Source organism: Stegodyphus dumicola, chromosome 1 (genome assembly GCF_044657685.1).
Source record: "Stegodyphus dumicola isolate Sdum_Otavi_A_Nest chromosome 1, ASM4465768v1".
NCBI lineage: Eukaryota > Metazoa > Arthropoda > Arachnida > Araneae > Eresidae > Stegodyphus > Stegodyphus dumicola.
Genome location: NC_140768.1, coordinates 194,306,637 through 194,332,260, shown reverse-complemented (window position 1 = coordinate 194,332,260; position 25,624 = coordinate 194,306,637). Strand labels below are relative to the sequence as shown.

General features: G+C 31.0%; 1 protein-coding gene across 8 annotated transcripts in view; it reads left to right on the top strand.

Annotated features, from left to right (window-relative positions):
* The window catches only part of LOC118198053 (uncharacterized), a 204,531-nt gene that overhangs the window by 154,715 nt on the left and 24,192 nt on the right, over positions 1 to 25,624 (top strand). For all 8 annotated transcript variants that reach the window (XM_085824477.1, XM_085824460.1, XM_085824479.1 and 5 more), the window contains 3 exons: positions 5,746 to 5,853; positions 10,864 to 10,971; positions 18,040 to 18,389. In XM_085824477.1, the coding sequence (XP_085680603.1) occupies positions 5,746 to 5,853; positions 10,864 to 10,971; positions 18,040 to 18,389 (566 nt within the window). The remainder of the gene's footprint in view (positions 1 to 5,745; positions 5,854 to 10,863; positions 10,972 to 18,039; positions 18,390 to 25,624) is intronic.

Genomic DNA, 25,624 nt, shown 5'->3' with positions numbered 1-25,624 from the left:
GAATCTTTAGTCACAAAAAGAAAACTGCATGTTTACCTATTAGATGGCAAGAGCTTGTAGTCAATAATTACCTCTACTTGCTGTAATATTGAAGCATTTCAGAATGTATATTGAACTAAAAAAAAAAAAAAAAAAGTTATGCGATTCCTAAATTTGAATAGGCTAACGTAATAATCTACCACATCTGAATGGATAATAGCATTGAATGCTGAAAGAATACGAAATACTTCTTTCATTCTTTAGTAACTGAATATGTCCATTGCATTGAGTTACTAGTTATTCCTCTTGCTTTCATCAGGGTTCGTACAATTCTTAAAAGTTCTTAAGTTTTCTGGAATCAATTTTTGGTCCTTAATTTTGGCCAAAATCGGCAGCAGGTCCTTAATTTTAATCATCTCAAATTTCTGTCTGTTTTTACGACTGCCATTTTGAGTTTGAATTAGCATTTTGGAGAAATATTTTTGGCTTTTCACTGACTAATATGGCTATCTTTTGAATGGGTCCATAGGTTATAATTTGTTCCTGTTTCTAATATTGATGATGGGATACTCGCGTTTCTGAACAAGAAGTGAAACATAAGCATTTCAAAATTATTTCATTTTTTCTAATGAAGAGCTCATAAACAACTTTTTGCATTTGGGGATGTGAATTCTTTTATTAAACGGTTCTAAATTTGGCGACTTACCAGCATTTTGACGATTTTAAGATCAGTTTCTGTAGAAAATTCTTTATTTTGAGATCTGGGAATATTTTGATGACATTTTTTAAAAACATTGTAACTTTGATAAATTTCATTAAAATAATGGTAATATATTGAAGTTATAAATAACATTAAATAGGAATAAAAAGAAACATTAAAACATTTTTTATTTCTTACTGTCATATTATAATGTTCCATTTTGGCCGCTTATTATACAGTACTTTCAATCGGAATAAACAAGGCATAATGGTCACAATTTACGAAGCAGTTCTTAGCAAAAGCAAAATAGCTATGTAATTAATTAAAAAGTCTCCTTTCTAATTTTTTCATGGTAAGAAAATTTCCCATATAATTGTCTCAGAATATGCATCAGTTTTCTCTATAAAATTAATTTTACACTTTTTCCCGCTCTGATTTTTTTTTTTTTTTTTTTTTTTTCCGAAAATATTTTGGCCTTTTTGCTGTAACAGAATTGTTAGGGGTAATTTTTCTGTAGGATTTTAGACATTGCAGCTTGGAAAGTTTAGAAAGATTTGAAGGCAACATTTATAGACTCATGATTCTAGAAGATTCCAGAAAAATGTGACAAAATGAAAAATATCTCCATCATATTAACATGTAATAAATGTATTTTAAGAAAGTTTGCGATGAATTTCTTACTAATTATAGAATGTCTGGAAAAACAATGAAAACATAATATTTTAATGTTTGACTTCTGATACTAGAATCTTCTCTAAATTCTAAACGTTTTGCCATTTCTAGATTTTGTTGCTCAGTGTGTCACTAAATTCTAAAAATTCTGCCACACCAGCTCTGTAACTGGCCCTTACCATATATATTTCATATTTCTTCTGAATATTCATATTACTAATGAAATTGAAGTAGCTGCTTTTTCTATACATTCTAAATGTATTTAGTTTTTTTGGAATAATAGAAAAATCTTTAATTAAATACGAAAATTCTAAAATGAAGAGGAAATGTGTTGAAGAAAGAAACTGAATACATAAAGAGAAAAAATTTATTATTTAAAGATATGTACACTTACTATTATGTAAGTTACCCAGTTGTTTATGATTTCAGCCTTTACTATAATATTTTATTTCTATTTCCTCACCAGAATGCAAATCACTTAGACAGTTTTAAATTGAGGTTTTTTGGAGTCTAAGACAGAGAGTGTGTTTCTGACCTCCATTTGCTTTCTGCATTAGTTCCTGCCTGGTCTGATAATTTATAATTATTCGCCTTTGCATCATTGCTGCCAACATTTGAATTTGTTATGATGATAGAGTTACTGAGCCATCTTAAATTAAAATTGTATAATCTTTGATCACTAGTCCACATTTTTGGTTTGAACATGTTTAACTACAAACATTATTACTTGCGTAATTACATCATGAGCTGTAACTGATTTTGTTAGCATAAGAACATGCCTTTATGTTCTAAGTTCTTTTTAAATAAGAGGCTTATTTAAACCTTTTTCTCACTTTGTAGTTATTTTCAGACATGGTGTTAATTTGCTTCATGTCTGTCGGGAGATTTCGGACTATTTAACTATCAAGTAAATCCTCAAAGGTACATTGTGGAGAGGTTGACAAATTAGGAGCTAAAGTATGCAGAAACTAATGAGAACATAGGTCTGTATATTGAGATAAATTTCTAATTGTTAGAAAAGATGCTTAAAGAGAAGGAATTTCATATAAATTAGCCAAAATTTCTGGGAAGTTTCAAACAAATATTTTGTTGAGTGTTGTTACCACAAAACATAAATGTTTTGTAGCTTTTAATGTGTAATTATCTTAATATCGTCTAAGAATCAATGTCATAAATTACATGTATTTTTAAACTGTGAAATTTTATTAGGTTGTGATTTTAATAGGGCTTTTTTAACAAATATTATTAAAAAATAATGTTAAAAAATAAATAAAATTTAATTGTGGCCACGTAAATCCATATTGACTAAGGTTATCTAACTACCTAATTTAATTATTTATAACTAACTGCTTACCTTTAAAATTTTTATCTGCATATTAAAGTGAGTTATTGCCTTTCATTAATCCTTACCATGGTCACAAGATAAAACACAAAAATGGAAAAATTGATGTAAAAACTTATTCTCCACATCTATTGAGACTGAAAATAATACAAAACAACTTATCACCTCTGGTGCTTTAGTGGCTTATTGGTATCCTAAAATATAGTAACTAGGTTACAACCCCTGAAATTCAACACAAAGCTACAGCACTAACTGCGTTAGACAGAGTCCAGCTAACTTTCAAAACTTGCCAACCGTGCCTCTATGTATGTGACTAAATGAGATAAAAAAAAAAAAAAAAAACTAACTGTATGTAAAATGTAAATAAAATGTCATGTGTCTTCTTTTAAATATGTCCAGCTATTATAAGTGTAAAATATTTAATGCCACTTGATAAATTTCATAAAATTAATTTTATTCTCAAACTTATAAACAATTATGTTAATTAATCCTCTGAGCGCTATGGCCAGTATCGGGTCATGATATTTTTTGTCACGTGGTATATATTAGCTTATAATTTATGATATTTTGCTTTCTTACTTTCCTTAATAATATAAATGTCATCTTAATAAACATAAGTTTATGAAAATGGAGGCTAAAGTAAGTAAATAGACAGATTTAGCTAATAAAGACTCTTTGAATATCTCTATGACAGATCCAAAAACCCGAGCTACTCAGAGGGTTAAGTAATGTTTAATAATAATGTATTCTACTTACGGATCCATTTTATTTTTAGGACTGTTGTACAAAAATGAAGTTCAGGCATAGATAATATTTTCAATTGAATTTATTCAGTTCCCATTTGCTTGTAGGTCCTTAATTTCCATTTGCAGAAATATGTACGAACCCTGTTTCATGTATAACACCATTTCCTTCTAAAAGTCTTCCATGAAAGTATATTCTTAAGGCAGATCACTCTTGAATGCTTGATTAAATAAGCTAATCTATAGTGAACAGAAATTCTTGACCTAATGTATGATGTTTCTTAGACCCTTCTGTTTGAGTGGGTAAAGCAATTAAATATTAGACTATTCCATTCTGAATTCAGTGTGCAACTAACTTGATAAAGTTTTCTCTCCTTCTAATTGATGTATAATATTGAATTAGGTATTTGCATTATAGGACATTGGACAAAGTATGGACACTTTAAAATTTTCGTGTTGTGACTCTTTACACTTACAAAATTGCTGTTTTTATTAATTATAAATATTCTTATGTCAGTTTAAGTATAATTTAATGCAAAATTCATTATAAAAACAAATTTAAATATTTGAAACATAAAAATTTATGCTAACTTAACACAGTATAATTAAGTTATGAACTTTCTTGGAGTTTCTGTTGGCTAGTTGTTATAATGCTTGTGTTAGACATAAATAATAACTAACTAAAATATGTCACGTTTCAAAGTGGAAAAACTTAGTTTTGTATTTTGGTCAAGAAGCAAAAGTTTTTTTTAAATAACTAAAGCAGATCACAAATAATTTTAGTATTAGATGGAATTTATAAATAAAAGGGGATTACAGATCAGACCATTTGATGCCATAGAAAATAAGTGGGATTGTTATATTTCATGAATCTGATCTTTCTATGTATAAAGTTTAAGGCAAGTAGATGGAATATTGACTAAATGATAAATACAAAAATTTTATATATGTTGCAAGGAGACCAAATTACGAAAAACAAAGCAGGAAAAGATTCACTTATTCTCTTGCTGATAAAAATGTTAAAAAGGCACATTTTAAAGAATTCTGCCTGAGGCCTTCAAAGGAGTATTGGACTGAACAGTGTTTAAATTCAAATAATTTCAAATATTCCAGATAACTTGCTTCCACTGATTTCCTGACATCTGAATTTGCTGCTAAACCCACTGAAGGTATTCATTATGCTGATAGAAATGTAGAAATGGCTTTTTTCATAGAATCCTTTCTTTTTTTCTAACACTAATAACAAATTACTCCCTGTGTTTTCATACTTGAATTATCAGATCTACTTCCTTCTTCTCTTGAACTTGTAGATATGTGGCCTTGGCTACTAATGTTCAAAACTAAATTGTGATTAGGAACAGCATGAATTATAAATAAATAGGTAAGTTTATTGCTTTTTATTTTCCAGCTGTTGAAATGTGAGGCTACTAGAACAGCAACGTTTTGAAACCAAAAACAAGCAATCATGAATCAGAACTAGTTGCCATTCAGCATAAAGAAATTTAAATATAAATATGAAGTACTTGTTGCCATTCAGCATAAAAGAAATATAAATATGAATATTAACAAAATATTAAAGTTAATTTTATAAAATAATTAAACACATAACAAATATATGAAATAAAAAATAATTATTTTTCATGCAATAACTAGGCCACTACAGTTATACCATTTGAACCCACTTTAATACAGAGAGACTCAGGTAACATTATTTTTTCAAAATGATAAAATAGTTTATTCTTATGTCATGAGTGAATTTTTTATTCTTTTTCAGCTCTTTTGCTTTGTTTCTTTAGCTTTTAAATTCACTTATACTATAAATAAAATCTGTGCTCATTATGTAGATTCACTAGTTAACTATTTTATATTATCAGTATAGGAGAGACAAGTTTCGCATACTGATATGATTTTGCTTGTTCCCAAGTATCCCATATGGTTTTTTTTTTTTTTTTTTTGGGGTGGGGCGGAATTTGCATTTGGTTGGTCAGTTGGTTGCTATGCAATCAGAAACCTCATATTCAAGTCGAAACCGTGTCAAGCCAAATCAGAGGCTATGTCCTTGGTATGAAGATAAAGTATTTGTTTCTGTGTAAAATTGTATATGAAACTGCTAATCTTGTTTAAAAAAAAGTGTGTGTGAGTGAATGAGATTTAGTTCATTATAACAAGTTAAAATGTTCATCTAAGTTACAATCGTACTTTTGTTTCTCTTCAAAAAACTTATGATGAGTTTGCCAAGCATCTTCTCCTTCTGTATTATTTGGATGAGGATTAACATCTCTAAATTTGTAATGTTTATTTCATTTTAGGCAAGTGATTCTGACAAATCATCCTATCTAGCTCTACAGTCTGATAACCTTAATACAATTCCTGCCACACATAGTAGAAAACTGGCAACTCGTATTCATTCTAGAGAGGTAGTTTATTATAATATTTATTTAATTTATAAACAATTATTATGTTCTGATTTATTCTGTTGTATTTAAAAAAGTTATTTCTTTAAAGCATTATTGATTTTATTATAGTGAGTTTTTCTTATTTGAAAATAATATATTGAGCTTTCTCAATGATGACCAACTGTGGTGACAGATGTTTTTAATCTTTTGTGGAGTTGGTCACTTTAGATCAGTGTTTCTTAACATTTCTAGCTAGTCGCACCCCATTGAATCTGAAAATATATCTCCCGCACCCCACTGAAAAATGTGTTTTAATTTTTTTCGTCTAGAAAAATACATTTTTTGCGAAACTTATTGTTTATTGAAAAACATTGTACAATTTATATAAATACAAAACAATATTATTTTTATTAATGACTAGTCTGTTGTTTATTCATTATTATACTGGTGAAGCGAGGTTCCTTTTTTGAAAGACATACGCGTAAGTCATCACTTGCATTTAAGTGATTTCTCTCTTTAGTTTTTATATGCAAAAGCGATGAAAATCCCATTTCGCACAAGTAGGTGGTAGCAAAGGGTAAGAGTAACTGCAGTGCTCCGTTCGCCAACTCTGGATAACATTATAAGTGTGAATGCCAGAATTGTTGCAATTCTAATTGTTCGAATTCCATTTGAACATGTCCAGTTGCTCGCATTTCAATAAGTTGATCTTTTTTCAGATCACTATCATCCATCAAATTTAAGTCAAATAGAAATGGATCCAGTATCCATCTCTTGAGTTTTGGTAATATTTCCGGTAGAAAAAATATCCATTGAATGATTCGTTCAATCGTCTTAAATGTATTACAATGTCGGGTATAATTGTATTCTTTTCATTTTTCGCAGAAACAGAATCAAGCAAGGGGAAGTTTGCAAAATTCCCCTTTTCTACTCAACGTATCCAAATTTCTAATTTTGCGATAAAGGAAGATAATTTTTCACTAGATATTATTATATTTATGCCAAATCCTTGCATTGATAGATTCAATTCATTTAAATGGCTAAATATGTCTGCTAAGTAGACCAGCCTCAGCATTGCATCATTACTCTCAAAATCTTTTACTAAATAACAGTTTTGACTAGTCAGTAATTGAATAATTTCCTCACGCAGTTAAAAAACTCTGTTAAACATTCGACCCTTAGATAACCATTGTATTTCGGTGTGATATAGGAGCACGGTATGATTAGGACCGATTTCTTCGCAAAATGCACGAAAAATGCGATGATCAAGCTCTCGCCCTCGGATGTATTTTACTACATTTACTGCTGTAGTTAGATGTTGTTTTAAACTTTCTGGCAATGCTTTCGACGCAAGCGCATGACAATGCAACATGCAATGCGTTATTATAACTTCCGGTAATTCTCTTTTCATGTGTGAAAAAAAAATCCTGAATTTTTGGCCTAACATTGCTGGGGCTCCATCAGTGCATATTGAGCCAATCACATTCATTGGTAATTGATATTTAGTAAAAAAAAAATCTTTGATGCGATTGAAAACATCAATTCCTCTCGTATTCACCTCCAGTGGCTCACAAAATAGAAATTCTTCTATCACCTCTTTTTCCTTCACATACCTGACAAATACCTAAAGTTGGCTACAATAATCAACATCAGTTGACTCATCTAGTTGCATGCCTATTTTAGTGAACTGATTTTTGTGTCTTCAATTACTTGCATTAAAATATCTTCACTGAGATCTTGTATTCGCGATCGTATAATATCATTCGATGATGGAATCTGTTGGATTTTTTATGTGCTTCCGAATCTAAAACTGTTTAGGCAATAATAAACAATTTAGGCTAATAAATAATAAACTGTTTAGGGTTGTATCGTGGCTATTGAGGTTTCTCGAAGGTCACGCTTGTCTTCTCACAAAGATTTTTTCTTTTCTCCGTCACCTAGCTGCCTGTTCACGTTTGTTTGTAGCGTTTCATGCCTTTTCGTAGCGTAGTGTATATGCCTATCGGCACCGACTGTTTTCTGTGTCTTTTGCCGATAAGTGAGCTAGGGGCTACCAATTTTTATGAGCTTCAATATTGGGAACACTATTGCAGATTTCAAATATTTTATTATAAGAAATTTAATAAATGATATTTAATAATTTTTATAGTTAGGTAGGGGCTTCTCCCGCACCCCCAAAAATACATTCCCGCACCCCCACTGCTTTAGATGATAATTATTCCATTCGATTGGAATCTGCTAAAGAAACATGCTGAATTAGAAGTGTGGTGTATTGGCTTTTAATAATGTTGTATTAATAATGATGAAGTTAATGAAACCTTTATTGGAGATGTATAGCTTTTTAAAAATAAACATTTTGTTTTCCAAATGCTGGTCAGTTGTTCACTATGTCACAGTCTGCTTATGTTGATGAAGGTCAACATATAGACCCAAGATAGCAAGCTTTTATACATCTATATGCCAGTTTTTTTTTTTTTTTTTGAATGAAATATTTAATGTGGCTGTGATTGGCTAATATACAATGTTAACTTAGTGATTAATGAAAAAAATAAATAAAACCAAATTCTTCTACATTAATACCATTTATTTGCAACCAGACATTTATACAGCAATCGTAACATTAACAGTTTTTCTATATATTTAATAATGAAAATATTAGTGTGATTTTTACTGTTCAATTTAGATGCCAAATAATTTATATTACAAGGTAACCAAAAAAGTTCTTGCCGTTTCTGATATGGCATTGGAAGAGTGAACCCCAACATAAAAATAGTCTCCAAAATCTGGCGATGAAGTGGTTAGGATGGGAGTCCGGACATTGACCAAGAGTATAAAAGTGCATTGCATCGGTACTTCAAACATAACTCACACAGTGACTGATTGAAATGGACGCATCAAAGGCGCTCGTTCGGAATTGTTTGCTATATGATTTAGAAGTAGGCCTGTCAGCAGCAGAATCAAGTCGCCAAATTTGCCAGACATTTGTGGATGATGCCATTAACAAACAAACCACTGCCAGAAGTTCAGGTCAGGGAACATGTCTATTTGGTGGCAAGAATTTCAAAAGTGATTTGCCATTTATAGTGAATTGACACAAAATGCCAAAACGAAATTAATAGCCCTTCTGAGCTAACACTCCTTTGGAAAAAAGAAAGAAAAATTAACCTGCCAATCTGAAAATAGTTTAGTACAAAAGCGCTAATAGTCTAAACGTGAGGAATCTCTTAAGAGTGGTTATGCACTAATTAATTCAAAAATAGAAACCTAAATTAAATGAGAATTAATTAAAAAGAAATTGATATTTAAATAATTGAAAATGAGCAATATAGTTTTAAAATTTTCGTTGAAGCTAAGATACGCAATTAAAAAGACTAAGAATTGAATGCAATAACTTATGGAACCAATAGATACTAAATTTGTGATGATATCAGAGGTCACATGAGCATGCGAACCTATAATGGCACAAATATCACGTGATCTCTGATTCGTTTTCGATTTTTGCGACTTTTTTATTCTGAAAGAGATATATATATATATATTTTCCTTACATCTTGGTTATTCCTTTGAATGCTTTTGAACATGAGTTTAACTTCTGATTAAGTATTCCAGAAAAATATTTATTAACTGCTACATATAAGAAATATATTACTTGAAGTAATAAATGTACCCCCCCCCTAAAAAAGGCATATATCTGTCATCATGAATTCTCACACTTTCCAATTGTATCCCACTTACGCCATATAAGAAACATACTACAAAGCTTTTCAAGGTATCTTGAAAGTACAGAAAGAGGAGTGGGTTGTTATGTGATGGCTTTATATATTTCAGAGTGCTTCAAAAGTATTGTACTGAAGTAAACTATTAAGTGGTGTATGTGTTAACCCCAAACAATTATATTTTGAGTAACTGTTGTATTCTTAAATAAGAGAAAAATAAATAAATACATTGTTTACAAGAACCTCACTCTGTAAAGTTTTTCCTGAATCTAATCTGTGTGATGATTCTGACATTACATGTATGTATTATTTATAAAAAGTTCTCAAATTTTGGATTTCTTTATGAACTGAACCTCCTTTATTTTATTTTACTATTTATGTATTTATTTACTTTAAATGTAAAGACACCAGAATAGGGTGCTAGTTAAACTATGGGTTAACTATAGTTTGGGTAAACTATGGGTGCTGGTTTTATTAATTTATCCCAGTTCACTACCAATGCCTGTTCATAGCCCAGCATGTAAACAAACCAGCTGTAGAGTTATATCAGAATTCGACATCTGGAAAGGTATGGTAAGATTTTTACATATGTTAACCACATAAACTCAATTAATTTTAAAAGACAATGGAACATATATACAAAAGGAATGATTTATTTTTAAAAAAATCAAAAATTCATGATCCACATTTGCTATAAAATGAAAGTACTGGTGGATGAAAATTTTATGCATTTTCAAACAAAATATATTACAATATATTTTTGTTAAAAAAAACTTATTACATATACTTTTTGGACCAAACTGCTGCTAAATTTGCCCTGCTGATTTTTCTGAAAATTGAAATTTTATGTATTTATTCCAAAAATGAGCATGAATTGTGGATTAAGTAAGTGGTCATGGATTATTGGAATTCTACTGTATTGATATTTTATATTTTTCATTTTTCTTTTAGTTTCCATTAGCCCTTAAGTGTTTATTAAATTATTTTTACACTGCACTGTCTTAATACTGAGAAAGTTATTTAATACATTTTGTCCATAATGTATGCAAAGTGAATGCTGCAGAAATTTGCTAAAATACAGTCTTTTTGTTGCTAAGATTGTTTACGTTATGAAACAGTTTAAGCACTGAAAATACTGTCTTTGAAAAATTTAATAAAAAAGAAAATCATTCTTAATTTTAACCCCTCCCTCTGAAAAAAAAAAGGGGGGGGGAGAGGAAAGAAATGTTTGAGTATTTTATAGTAATCATTTAATTTTTTTCTTTCATATTTCCTTTCATTTTAGCTAATTTATATTTAATTAATTTCTTTGTAGCATAATAGTCTCAGCAAATTATCACCTCCTGTGCAAAATAGCTTATCTAGTGTAGTTGCTTTTAGAAGGAAAAGAGTATCAGTGCCTCCAAGTCGCCTAATAGCAGAGGTTTGTTATTATGATATTCAGAGTTGTAGCAACATTTTTGGAAATGTATTATTTTGCTTATCTTTTTTAAATGTTCATTAGTTTTCCTATTTTGGACTCTCAGCAATTTTACATAGGCAGAGCTCCATGTAAGGCTTTTAATTTATCATTTATGTCTCAGTTGATCTACTAAAGCATAATACATCTTGAACTGAAAATCACTGAAATAAAATTTTGGAAATCATTTCTAGTATGTATGTTCCGTTAGTGCATCATCACCATACACACATTTTTTTGCATCACTTGGTAGCTATTTTACCTTTCTAAATGTAAAATGTGATGAATATATTAATTTTTTAAGCTTTCATTCTCAAATATAAAATGCATAAATGTAAAAATTCCACAATTCTGATAATTTTTATTTAAAATACACAATGATGAGTCAGTTGCCACAATTTATTCTCAAAAAATTATTTCAAATAATATTGAAATTCTCTGCAAGCTACGTTTTAGAAATATTTAAAGTACTTTCCTAGCAATCGCATAGATTATGCTCATGTCATAAGAGGATTTTTTTAAGGAAAGTTTAGAATGAAAACTAACTACTAAACATTTTGGGTACAGTAGACTCTTGCCGAACATGGTGGTTTCTTTATTAATATATTTCACACACAGCAGGGCCCACCAGCGGCCGAGCAATAAAGACGCTGAACACTGGTAGTTCGGTCCGAGGTTCGAATCCCGCGAATGGGCTGGCTGCGTGGACGTTTTCGTGGTTTTCCCCATGTGTAGCGTGCATACGAGCCGGTTTCCCTCAGAAAGTCCTCCACGAAGGCATCCCTCCCTTTAGGAAGATAGTCCTCGTGTGCTTTGCCATAATTAAAATAATCCAATCCAATCCGCACACAGCAGAATTGCATTACAAAAAGTTAACTTTCTTCAGAAAAAATGTGTTAGGTATAATTCAAATTAAGAAAGTATGTGTAATTAAAAGCAATAAAATGAAGCAAATTTTAATTCAAAGGATTTTTATTTCTGCTAAAAAAATAAGAATGGGATATGATTATTTTCATAAAAAGCTGGGGATTTTTCCTTGGGACAATGACTGACATATCTCTAAAAGTTTCACAGTAAGGAGAGTTTTTCAATGTCTCTATAAAGAATATAAATATAAATAAATATTTCTCTATATAAATATCCCTGTGTCCTCAAGTTTCAGTATTTGAGTCAGTTCAAGACAGTTCTTATGTCTTTTATAACAATTCGTGTAACTAGTTGTAAGTTAAAGGCACTTTACCTTTTCCTTATAGCTGCTTCACTGTCAACTGATGATCATTCAGTTCTTATTTGTCACTTCTTGATTAATTCTTTGACTTCTCTTTCCTATCTGAAAATCTTTCGCTGCCAATTGCCTTTGTAATATGTGTGATTTCTTTCACTTCATTTTCAGTCAATGGAAATTCTTTAAAATTGTAGATAGCTTCTAGCCAGGTGTGTTCTAGTAATTAATGAAACTGTGTAATACCATGTATTTCATTGTTTTGTATGTTTCAATAAAAGTTTTCCAGGAAGTAGTAAGCTTTCATTTGCAGTGTAATTTTTGATATTTTTCTCACATGAACATTAATATGTATTTTAAAATTAAAATGTATTTATTTCTGGTAGCTAAATCTGACAGTTACTGATTATTAAACGCCTTGGTATTTCATCATGTATAATAAAAAACACAGAAAACATCATAGGTTTAGTACTGAAAGTATTGATCTAAGCTATATGTATCTTATGTACATATAGTTATGTACACTGCTAAAAAAAAACAAATGGGACAGTGCTATATCTCCCGTTCTACTGGGGCGATTCACGAAATTCAAATTGCAATCTTCATGCCTCGAAAGCGCGACTTAGGATATATATTAGATTTATATATAGCACTATTCTAACATAGGTATTTTGACACAAAATCGGACTTTTTCTGAAATAACATAACAATTTTTTTACATATTTCGATTCTACGACTCAAATTATGCCAGAATACCAAGTTTTATAAAAATCGTACAAGTAGTTTTTGAAATATTAGCTCTCAAAATTTTAGCTCATCAATGTTAATTGAATTTGGTAAATATTTATTTATATCTCTTTTTTTATTAAACTTTTTTGATTTTTTCTCTCACATTTCGAAATTTAGGTTCATTCCAAATAAAATTTACCCATTTTTTGTGTTTTATTTTTTAAATTTCTATTTTTAAATAATTTTTATAAATTTTTCGAAAAAAATTTTGAATTATAACCTATAAAATTTTTACCATCATCTTAAAGTAGGTATATTTTTAAGCATATCTGCAAAAAATTAGACTTTTTTATTCAAAATTTTCTAAGATATACACAAATTTACATATTTCACGTTTTGAAATTTGACATCTTTTTTTTGAGCGATAATAACGCCAAATGTGGTCGATGGATTTTTGTTACACTGTATTGCCACAGCTATTTTTAACCTTAAATTTCAAGTAAAATTTTACGGAGAATTTATTATATGACATTTTTTCCCTCAATGATGCGTAATAAATATTTATTAATACTATATGAAAAGCTATTTTTTTAAATAAATTTTTTAATATTTTTTTTAATTTTTCTCTATCCCCCCCCTTTTTTTTTTTTTAATAAGAGTAAATTTTTACCTTCGGCGTTTTATCGTCTGCTACTTTACTTCGTTTAAATCGAATTGTCTAAAACTGAGAATTTTTGTTAGATGTTTATTTGAATTTTATGACATTAACTGCACAATTTATTTCTAAACAAACTGATGCTTTTGAAGTGGCTGAAAGAGCGGCTGGTACTATCATCCATATTTTTAAAGCACAGTATACTTTTATAGAAACATAAGATTTAGAATAATCATCTTTATAAAAGTCAAATTATGATATAAATATACAACCCTCTAGAGACTGAATTAATGGAAGTTCAATGGTTATGTAGAAATGATCTGCAGCTACTTAATCGCTGGATAAGTCAGGAGATTCCGTGGACAAGTAAGAATAATTATATAAACGACACCCAACATTCTGAATTCAATTAACAACAAGGATATGATGCTTATTAAATGAATTCAAGAAGTTTTAAAACATAAAACATTGACTCATTTTTTATCCTAAAATGTATTTTTGTGCGTAGCGTATTTTCATTATTCTAATTTAAAATTCTAATTTAGAATGTAATTGTCAAGAACTGATTCCTAATCATCAGTAATATAATAAGTAATTATTACGGTTATTAATAAATCCTTGTTATAAAGTAATTGCAAATATTTCAAAAAACTTTCTGTCTGAATGCAAATATTTTTCTGTGCAAATATTTTTAATTTTATATTAATCAAGATTGCACACGATATTATTTATTTGCACTTCAATTCTTAACGTCAGTTCTAGTAGAAGTTACAAATCAATTATATTTAATTAAGGATTTTATTGGATTGGATTGGATTATTTAATTATGGCAAAGCACACGAGGGCTATCTGCCTAAAGGGAGGGATGCCTTCGTGGAGGACTTTCTAAGGAAAACTGGCTCGTATACATGTTACAAATCGGGAAAACCACGAAAACACCCATGCGACCAGCCCGTTCGCGGGATTCGAACCTCGGACCGAACTACCAGTGATCAGCGTCTTTACCGCTTGGCCGTTTGTGGGCCTTTATGAAATGGAAGGCGATAACTTTATTTAAAAAGATTGTCAGAAATACCAAAATGTTTCGAAAAGTGGGATACTTTTTAATATACTTTCAGAATGCTTAAAGAAAAAGAGAAGAAAAATAAATTTTTTTGTAAAATTTAGTATTTGTATTTTTCTTTAATTTAAAACTTTTCAGTGTTATGATATTTGATTCTTCCAATTTCAAAAATAAAATATTTGACTAAAATATGAATAACATTTTAAGAAACCAAATGTAGGATAAAATTGTGTAAAGCAATGGGCACAATGATAAAACTGTTTAAAGTAGTGTATGCAAGTCATCCTAAGTTAAAATGTCGGTTATACATCTCTCTTATTTATATATATCCTTTCTGAACGGAACATTGAAAGGCGTGTAAAACTGTGCTTTACTGTATTTTCTCTTTTAATATAGTATGCAGTTTTCAAACTCATCGTAGTCTGGGTTACAAAGTATTCTTCCGAAAGAAACGCAGTTCAAATAAATAAAATCAAATTCTGGAAAATTGATATTAATAAATATCTTTAAAATGCTCAGTTCGAAGGAATAAATAGAAAATTTTAAAACAATTATCTGAAAAGACAATGCAACACAAACAATTAAAGTAAAAGTATAAAAATTTAAAAATTACCTAAAATAATAACTATGAAGAAAAGTATATATAAAGAAAACTATTTGAAAAAAATAAACGCTGCACCTTTATTTACGCAGTTCGAATAGGTAAATAGAAATTTTTAAAACAGTTATTCGAAAAAAAAAAAAAAAAAACGTGCAACTTAAACAATTAAAATGAAATTCGAAAAAGAAAAAATTACTTAAAATAATAAGTTATAATTAAAAATATAATATAAAGAATATTATTTGGAAAAAAGGAACGATGGTGACTTTTTTTCCTCTCACGGGAAAGGAAACTAGGTTGCCATATATTAAGAAGTTCGCCAAGTAAAGTATTCTTGGCGCAAACTGACAAAAAAGTGCCAACATAAATTTGTAAATTTCTCCGTAAATTTCGCTCCAAATTTTACAAAATTTCATATTTAGGCGTAATTTGAGTCGTAGAATCGAAATATGTAAAAAAATTGGTATGTTATTTCAGAAAAAGTCCGATTTTGTGTCAAAATACCTATGTTAGAATAGTGCTATATATAAATCTAATATATATCCTAAGTCGCGCTTTCGAGACATGAAGAACGCAATTTGAATTTTGTCAATCGGCCCAGTAGATCAGGAGATATAGGACTGTCCCTTTTTTTTTTTTTTTTTTTTTTTTTTTGAGCAGTGTACATAAGTTATATACCTATAATATAAGTACTCTATGTATCTTTGAAGTATAATATATGGCTCTTCTCAGATAGGCTCTGGAGAGCTTGCAAATATAAATGCAATTGAAGAAAAAAGTTTCAATATGTAAAAAAATTGGATGCATATTAAAAAAAGTGAGATGCATATTATTATTTTTCTACATATTTGACTTTCTGATTAAATCATTTGTCATATGTGTCACAACTTAGTATTTTTTTAGGCCACTGAGCCAGTGTGTCACATAATTTGAGGGAAGTCATGAGCTATCACAGATTTTCTTTACCTTTTCTCCATCATAAACCTCTATTTGGCTCTTGAAACTTATATCTCCATATCAGTATACTGTTGATGCCCTGCAGTATCTTTTGTGCAGTTTTCCATAGCCATTACTTAGTTTTGCAATGAATTTTAATTGCATTTTGGCTTTCAATTAAAAAAAAAAAATCTAAAAATACACTACAGGCTTGAATTAAATAGGTTAATAAATTATTTAAGTTTATGAAATACATTGGCTTTTATGTCTGAAATGATTCCCCCCTCCAAAAAAAAAAAAAAAAACTTATTTAATTTTTAATTTAGGATTTTGGTTTAGAGTTTGAATAATAGAGTTTGACTTGTTTTAGTGGCATAAACTGCTATCAAACCCTAACAGGCTTTATGCGAATTATCTCTTTGGAAAGAATGACATAATCTTGAAAAAAATATAAACAACCTATTCATTCAATCAAAACTTGATTTAAGTGCATGACTCGTGCTTAACAAACAACCACCTTCTGTGGCAGTAAAACTTAAAGTAATGGTAAATTTAAAATCAGCAACTGTAATGCAAAGCCGAAGAATGCAATCTTAGCTGAGCTAGTAGAAACTTACTAATATTGCCTTGAGAGGCAGAAACATGATCGATCTTACAATCTAAAAATCTCGCCTGAAATACTCTTAATCTGATTTGCATTTTGGTACAGAAATGGAAAGTAGAAGTGATAGTAAAGATCTAAATCATAGTAACTGGTTAGATTAACATAAGGGAACATAATAAATAAGATAACTGTTTTTATAATTTAAGAGCAGAAAATTTCCCATTTTCTAACTAGTGTATAAAAGACATAATTTCCCAATAAATTATGTCTTTTATACACTCAACTATCCAAAATTTTGATGTATCTGGAATTTGGTATTTCTCAAGCTTTCTGGATTGTCAAGCTTTTGCTGTGTAATGTCGGAACAAAAAAGCAAATTATACCATGTATCTAGTTTTTAAATGTACTTTTTATGCTCTTTTCCCCATTTCTATTTGCATTTCCAAGTTCTTCCTAATAGCATTAAAAGATAGCTTTTTTATAATAGATATATATATATATTTTTATGGTATTAAATGATAAAATAGACTAATTTTTACATATATTTTGGTACCTGGTTTTACCAGTGATCAAAGTGCCAAGCTTATGTGCCATAAAAAAACTTTGTGACCAACAGTACATAAATCGTACTGCTGTCAGGAATATAATTTATAATAACTGGTACAGAATCTTTATGATATCTTATATTAAAAAAAATTAAATGTTTCTAATTCATAGAAATTTTTATTGATAAATCCTTCTTTAAGGTGATATAACGTAATCTGAAGTATTCAGATTTTCTCCCCATCATTGTTCTGTGATTTATTATAGCAGTTAGAAATCATGTACGTTGCCTGCAGGTGGAGGTTTTGATTAATATATTTTCTGTAACACATGTTTAAGTAGATTTACCAGTGCAACAATAAGATAAGAAATTAAACTTTTATTTTTGTGATTTTATGAATTTAGAAATTTATAATCTTGGTTATGTATTTTGAAGTTTTTAAAATGGTTTTGTGCATTACAGCAATGTTTTTGTGCCTTTATTTATTTTTTTAATTTGAACTTTTATTCTTTAAAGAAAATGATTTATCTTTTTTTCAAAATCATTTGCATTATGTTTTGTTAGTAACATGTACATGTTGAAATTCTTTTAAAACAATTTTATATTTTTGAGTATCATTTATCCTGTTGATGATATTTTTGAGTATCATTTATCCTGAATGATACGTCCTTATTTCAGGAAAGTAGTTTGAAGCCATTTCAGCATAACACAAAAAATCCATCTCAAGTGTCGCCCTTGAAAAGAAGTTTTAGGAAGAAAATACCTGATATGCAGGATAATGTACTTAACAAATCTATCATTGAAGAAGTTCAGAATATTTCTGAAGCTGCTTCTAATTCTTTGTGTGTAAGAATTATATCAAATAAAAAAAGAAACAGATCTTCAGAGTTGAAGGAAAGCATCAAAGAAGAATTATATAATGATCATATCAATGAAAATAAGCCTTGTTTACCTGAAGGATGGTCATCTAAAGCAATTGTTCGGAAGTCAGGAAAAACAGCTGGCAATGTGGATTTGTATATCTACAGGTATTTATATATCTATCTTTTCACACTAGTGCAAAGTAAACTTCTTTTATTAAAAACACAAATTGTTTGATTTTAAAGCATTAATTTTCAATTACTCTATTTCTGATATATTTTCAACTTTAAGAAGTTTGTTCCATTTCATGTTTTTTAAATCTTGATATTGTTTGTGTTTTCTTAATGAACCAGCATAAATACAAGAAGTAAGTCTTTAACTAGCTTTCCAGTTGAGGTACTCCTATAATAACTTTAGTATATTTATTATTTATTTAAAACCATTTTTATTATTTGTTGATAACTAATGAGCTTTTTAATATTGATGTGTTGGTTGTTGCAAACAGTTTGCACGAATTATTCTTTAAGATGACAAGCCATCATTCTTTTCTGCTGTTATGTAATATTTAAGAATCCAAAGTCCAAATTGCTATAGGAATCAGGTCAATTCAAACTGAAATAAGTGAGTCAGTCATGCCTAGTCAGCATTTGAAGTTTTGTTGCTGTGAATCTTCTAGGAGAATTCAAAATTTTGCTTCATAGGAATACAACTTCACAGTATTTAATGTTGTGTTATTTGGAAATTTCACGTCTCCTGACTTTATAACAGAATGAATAGTTTTGAAATGGTTGGTAAAGAAAGATGTAATAAAATTATAAATCTGCTAAAATTTGGACCCTCTTGTAAAATTGTCTTCTGAATAAGCTAAAATATATACAACAGTTTTTAAACTATGTGAATAATTATGGGCAAAATTATTAAAAGTATATAAAATGCTTGCATAAAAGTTTTTTAATTTATATTTGTTTTACTCATTCTTGTAGTAATTTGGTTACTCACAGCTTCTGTAGTATTACAAAAATTAAGACCTTTATGGCTTCAGTTCAATGTGGAGGCTTATCATTGCAATGCAAGAGCATACTTAAAGTGTTTGTATTATTTCAAATATTCTCTGCCGTTCATTTTTGTTTTAGATTGTGTTCCATAATGTTGTAGGGATCCTCCTTTTTATTAATTGTGGAGACATTAGATACTTTTTGAAAGTAGGAGAGATGAAAAATGAGCAATGCCTTCACCGGGACTCGAACCACGGAGCTCTCGAAATACACGCCGAGTGTGCTCACCACTACACCATGAAAGCATGCTAAGTAGGCGGGAGAAACACCTTATATACTCCTTCTTTTAAGGGGTGACTGGGGATTAGGGGACCCATTCGCCAAATTCTGGTGGTGGAGAATCATTATCCACCACCTTTTTTTTAGTTTGGGCACCACTATAAAGACATTAAGTATTTTTTTAAAGCAGGAGAGATGAAAAATGAGCAGTGCCATCGCTGGGACTCGAACCGCAGACCTCTCGAAATATGTGCCGAGCGTGCTGACCTACTACACTATGAAGGCATGCTAAGTAGGCGGGAGAAATACCTTATACAGTACAGAGTCCGTAATCGGGACTACGGCGATTCTGGATTAGGAGTCATCAATTTAAATCTGGTAAGTTGACATGCAGAAATTATACAATTAAAAATATCAAATCATAATTTATGAAATAAAGAATAATTATGATCTAAAGGGTATCAAAATTTACAAAAGAAAAAGCTTAATATTTATTTGTTTGCTTTATTAAACATTTCTTTCAATGTAAGTTGTTTAAGGTGCTTCCACAAAAAATTCAAAAAGTTCCTTTTTCTTGTGTCATATAGTGGACTTTCCAATGCCATACTTCTCCCATAATTTTGAGATGGATAGGCCTTTATCCATTTTTTGCAGCAATTCCACTTTTTGTTTAATGGACATCGGAACATGCTTTTGCTTTGTAGATCCTTTGTCAGCTCCAGAATTGGAAACTCTTTTTGACATAATTGAAAGTTCAAGCTTAATTTTTATAAAATTGTTCTAACAGTCTGCAAAAAATACCGTAATTTCTCACGTATAGTCTGCACCATCATATAGTCCGCAGACACGATTTTATATAAAAAAATTTCAAAAATCGTCAGATAGTCCGCGGACTATACGTCCGAAATTACGTTTTTTTAATACGGCAATATTCCCATGCTTTTTAAACACATCCTTTTGTTTGCGCCAATTTCTCACCACTTTCTCGTCCACTTCAAAATAACGGGGTAAAATCCTAGTATACGGTGCAGCCTTGGCTCGACTTTGAAAATTATTGCCAACATCAAAAATGATCCAAAGATCGAGGGGCGTAGCTAAAGGGGTGCATCTGTCCCCGGGCGCAGAATCCAAGGGGCGCCAAAGTGATGTTACGGCATTTTAGAATTAAATGTTTTCCATCTTTGGCAAGCAGTAGGGGGCACGAAATCTTCAGTTGTCCTTGGGTGCTGAAAACCCTAGCTACGACTCTGCAAAGAACGTCTATATATATACTATACACACATAGTATATGTATATACACACATAGTATATATACTATATACATAGTATATACCATGTGTAACTATATATTTTCTTTGAATGACCCATTAACTACTCATCGTATATGTCCCGTTTTCATTATTCATCATAAAGTCGCGAAAAGTAGTCAAATCCCGTGTGCACCGGATACTAGGATTAAACCAATAACAGCCCGCTTCTCTATTTCCATCTTTTTCAGCTTTCTCAACTACCTTGAGTTTAACTCAGCAGTAAAACTCCGGCGATGTTTCATCAACGTTATCGAAGATGAAAGACAAAATACTGTGCAACGTGCTATCCTCGTGATAAGTGGTAATGAAATGTGACCTTCGACCCCACTCACTCGGTGTTGCCAAACCGCGCTATAAGTAAATGAATCATGCTTTTTTTTTTTTTCGTACTCCAGGTACTTGCTACTATGGCTCCTAAACCCGAGCTGATGCATCAACTACTTTTCCCCCTCCCGGCAGTTGCGCTAAAGCAGTGCGAAGGATAACTGGGATACAAGACTGGTTGCGCTAAGTGTGCTCATACAAGACTTTCTTTGGCTCATATCCCGGCATCACTTGATGTGCCAGCCTGGATTTTAGGAGCTCTACTTGCTACTACTCATTCGTTCTGCACTATGCTCTATGAATACTATAGATACGATACATACGAATGTTTTCTTGGAATCTAGCGCTTTTTTTATATTTGATCATCGGCAGTTCACGACAACGTGTTTTTTAAATTTCAATGATTTTAACCGTGAACAACCAGCGTATTATTCGCGCTGGTGGATAGTCCACAGCTTCAAAAATTTGCATTTTAAACACAGATAGTCCGCGGACTATACGCGAGAAATTACGGTAATAAGCCGGATCCAATTAGAAGATTAAGGAACAGCGCAATCTGCAACATTAACTGAAATGCCTTACATAATTTTAGCCTAGCTTATACCGTTATATGTACATTAAATGCGCATAGAGTTTGTAGCTTTAAGGTCCGGATTATAGATCATTCCGAATTATGGACGTCCGGATTACAGACTTTGTACTGTACAATTAAGTAAGTATTGAGGAACCTAGTGAACTACTAAGCACATAGTTGCTTAAGTCCAAAAACAGAATTTAGACTCAAGAAGGGTTAATTACCCTTTATTGCTCAAAATAACGATGCACAGATGGTCCCTTTCTCAGGGTGTACAACAAAACCTCCACTTGGTCTTAAACTCTAAAAGAAATAAGAACTTAACTAATGACTAACTAAAGAGATTTTGCTGAAGATAAGGCAATTTCTAAACTAGTTGGCCCATAATGTTAAATTAGATAGTGAAGCTATCAAGGGCATGTAATATGGCCAAGTGTAGTAACAGCTTAGAGAGACGTAACCAAAATGAAAACGCGTGCTATTCAGGAATCCTAATTCTCTCTGAGGAAGTCCGTGGAACTTAGATACTACTTCTCATTTGCATTTAACACAATTTTAAAAACCCATTCTGGTAAGGAATTGTAAGCTGAAGCTAGAAGGTATAGGGAAAGTGAATAAAACTTAAAATAACTGTTATAAACTTAGGATATATCTTACATCTTTCTCGACCAGAATTTCAGTACTTGAAGAAAAAAATGGTCTCACAACGACCTTGGTGAGAGTTTAAATTATAGAAAACTTCCTAACAGTTAACAATTTAACTTCTAAAACTTTCAATCTCATTATTGATGTTTTGACTTTCTTTTAGGGCCAACGTTACAAATGATCTAAAGCTAAGTTTAAAACTAAGATAAAATAATTTTTACAACATTTCTTGCTCAACACATACATCTTCTTCATCTTGACATGAATCTGATACATATTTTGGTCCTTCCAAAATATCTGGAAGGAAGAAGCATTAGTACTTGTTTCTAAGAAATATTTCTATTTTCCCTTCCAATTTCTTATTTTTACATTTATTTGGCCCTCAAACAGATTTCGTTCACACACATTTAACTCCCCCCAACACTCTCCAGAAATTTGTTCTGGTATGAACTGAGCGTGTCGGTGTTGTGTTACTGTGAATCAACGCTACCAATTAACCATCATCAGCAAGTTATTAGAATTTAGCATATGAAAGCTCAAGGACTCTGTATTCACAAAATTGCACCTACTGTCCTAAAGAGAGCTTTATTTAAACTTTTAAGTGTTGGCTTGAGAGCCTAACTTGTAACATACGTTCATTCTATACTTTCTCTTCAATTGTTCTCTTAAACAAGGTTTTCAATTTATACAAAGTTTGCATTTAAACAAAGTTTAACTTGTTTATAAATGTTTTAATGTTAACTTGTTTAAATGTAAACAAGTTAAAGCACTTTTACAATCGACATTTAAAATTTTACTTTCGGCTCAAAAATTGTTTTCACAATTAACATATAAAATTTTAAATTCATTTTACATCAAAAGTTACACAGTTGCTACCTACATAGTGTACAATTTTTTCCGATTATTTAATTTGATGTTAATATCTTTTCGATTGAAAGATATTTACAATATAATTTCTTGCAACTTGCGAATTTTCAGAATTCATGCTTCTAACAGCTTTTAACACTTGAGAAAAGCAGATTTGCACAAAATGATATAAATTGAACTTCTATTCGAAATGAGAAATCAAAGGAAATTTTCTCCTATCTTTTTGTTTTTTGTACTCTCCCATTCTCTTTTGGCAGAAGGCTTTCCACCTAGGGCACTCCAGGGTCTCTTGTCTGACCTTCCTCCATGGGCAGCTTGCTTCATCCACCGAAACTTCTTCTCTTTTCTTCCCTTTGGCGATGAATCAGGCTCACTTCTTCTTAGATTGAGGGTTCTGTGACTTGGCCCTTCTCTTGGTTTCCTGGGGGACATTCCTTTCCTGTTGGTCTTTAAACCTCCTTTTTGACTTCTAGATTGCTGGAATGGCATGGATACTACATCGACTGTTCTTTTGCTGCTGATGATTCTTTGCCCTGGATCTCTTTTGAACTCCTTTGGGGTGGTTGTCGATGGGTAGCGAAGAACACAGAAAATATATAAATCAAATATATTCAAAACAGTTCATTCAATTGCGGGCTGCCTCTACCGGAGGATGGTGCATTATGAATAAAGACAAAAAATTCTTAATAAGCCATTCTTTATTTTAATCAAAAACAGTCTTACTCTTCCGAGATCAGCTTTCGTTCTGTCTACAAGCAAAACATTTGAAAACACTCAGCACGCAGGCTGACGTCACGAACAGCAGCGCCTCACGACAGTTATTACTTCAGTTCATTTCACAACATCTTCCCCCTTGAGACTCAGGTTGAGTATCAAGCTCATAACAAACATTATTTAAAAGATCAAGTCTTTTTGGAGCTTTTACAAGTCATCCAGAGGAGGAATATTGTTGCATTACCATTTTATCAGGTGCAATTCCCCCTTTTAACGTACATCCAGCACTAGAATTAGATTCCTCTGCACCCAGTTTCTTATCAGAAATTATGTTTCTGTCATAGGCCTGTATCTCCAGAGGAAAGCTGCATTGTATTGGTCGTACAACTGTTCCATGCAGGGTCTTGAGTTAAACCGTGCGTGCCTTTCCATCACGTCCAAGGATCAATTATGTAATTCGTGCTAAGGGCCAAAATAAACGTTTTTTGTTATCATCTCCCATCAGTACTATTTCTTCAACTACAGGTTCCCGAGATCATTTCTCATTATGCTTTTGAACCAGTTGACTAAGGTATTCTTTTCTAAAGTGTTGTCGCAGATCATTTAACAATTTAGTTCTATAGTTTAATCTCTTGTTAAGACTTGACGAATTTAATTCATCAAGATCTTCAATATTGGAATTTCTCTTCTCGATAAGAAACATGGCGGGTGTCGGAGGGACAAATTCCTGCAGATCTTCAGAAACATACATTAAAAGTCTACAATTAATTATAGTTTCACAATCACAAATAATAGTATAAAGTTCTTCATATGATAACACTGATTTACCTAAAATGCGTTTCAGCAATTTCTTTACTGTACGAACCAACCTCTCCCACCAAGCTGCAGTAGGTGGAATAAGTTTCCAGAGTATCTTTTCAGTTCCTGTGTCCTTTAATACTTTAGCCCAATTTAGTTGTGATAAATCATTAGATGCACCCCGAAAATTTGTCCTGTTATCACTATAGATTATTCTAGGTCATCCGTGCCTAGCCACAAATCATCAAAGCACCAGGAGAAACACATCAGTAGAAAGAGAATTTACAAGTTCAAGGTGAATGGCATGGTATACAGCACACATGAACAGCACAATCCACACCTTTCCTCCATTTTTTAAAAACAGGGGTTCAGCCAAATCAATCCCTATGATTTCAAACGGCGCACAATCCGTAACTCGATCTGGTGGCTGAGGTGTCGGTTCGCTTGACATAGCCTTAATTTTAAATCTTTTACAAACGATACAGTTAAAGAGGACATTTTTAATGGCCATTCTAGCTCTGACTATCCAAAATCTTTGTCGTAATATACATTGTATCATCTGAAGACCAGCATGACAGTTCTTATTATGTACATTTCTGATTAATAACTTAGTAAAATCACATTTTTTTGGTAACAGTATTGGATACAGAAAATATTCATGGTCATCTCTGTTTAGTATTCTCGTTTTAACTCTCAGAATACCATCATCATCAATGAGCATTTCAATAAAATTATAAGATTTCTTATCAGTAAGATAATAATTTTGAACCAAACGAATTAAAATCTTCTCAGAATTTTCAATTTCATACTGTGAAAGTTCGATGTTTCTATTCTTTTCAGAGCCATCTTTACAATTATTTACAAATCTAAATATCCATGCAAATTTTCTAATCATT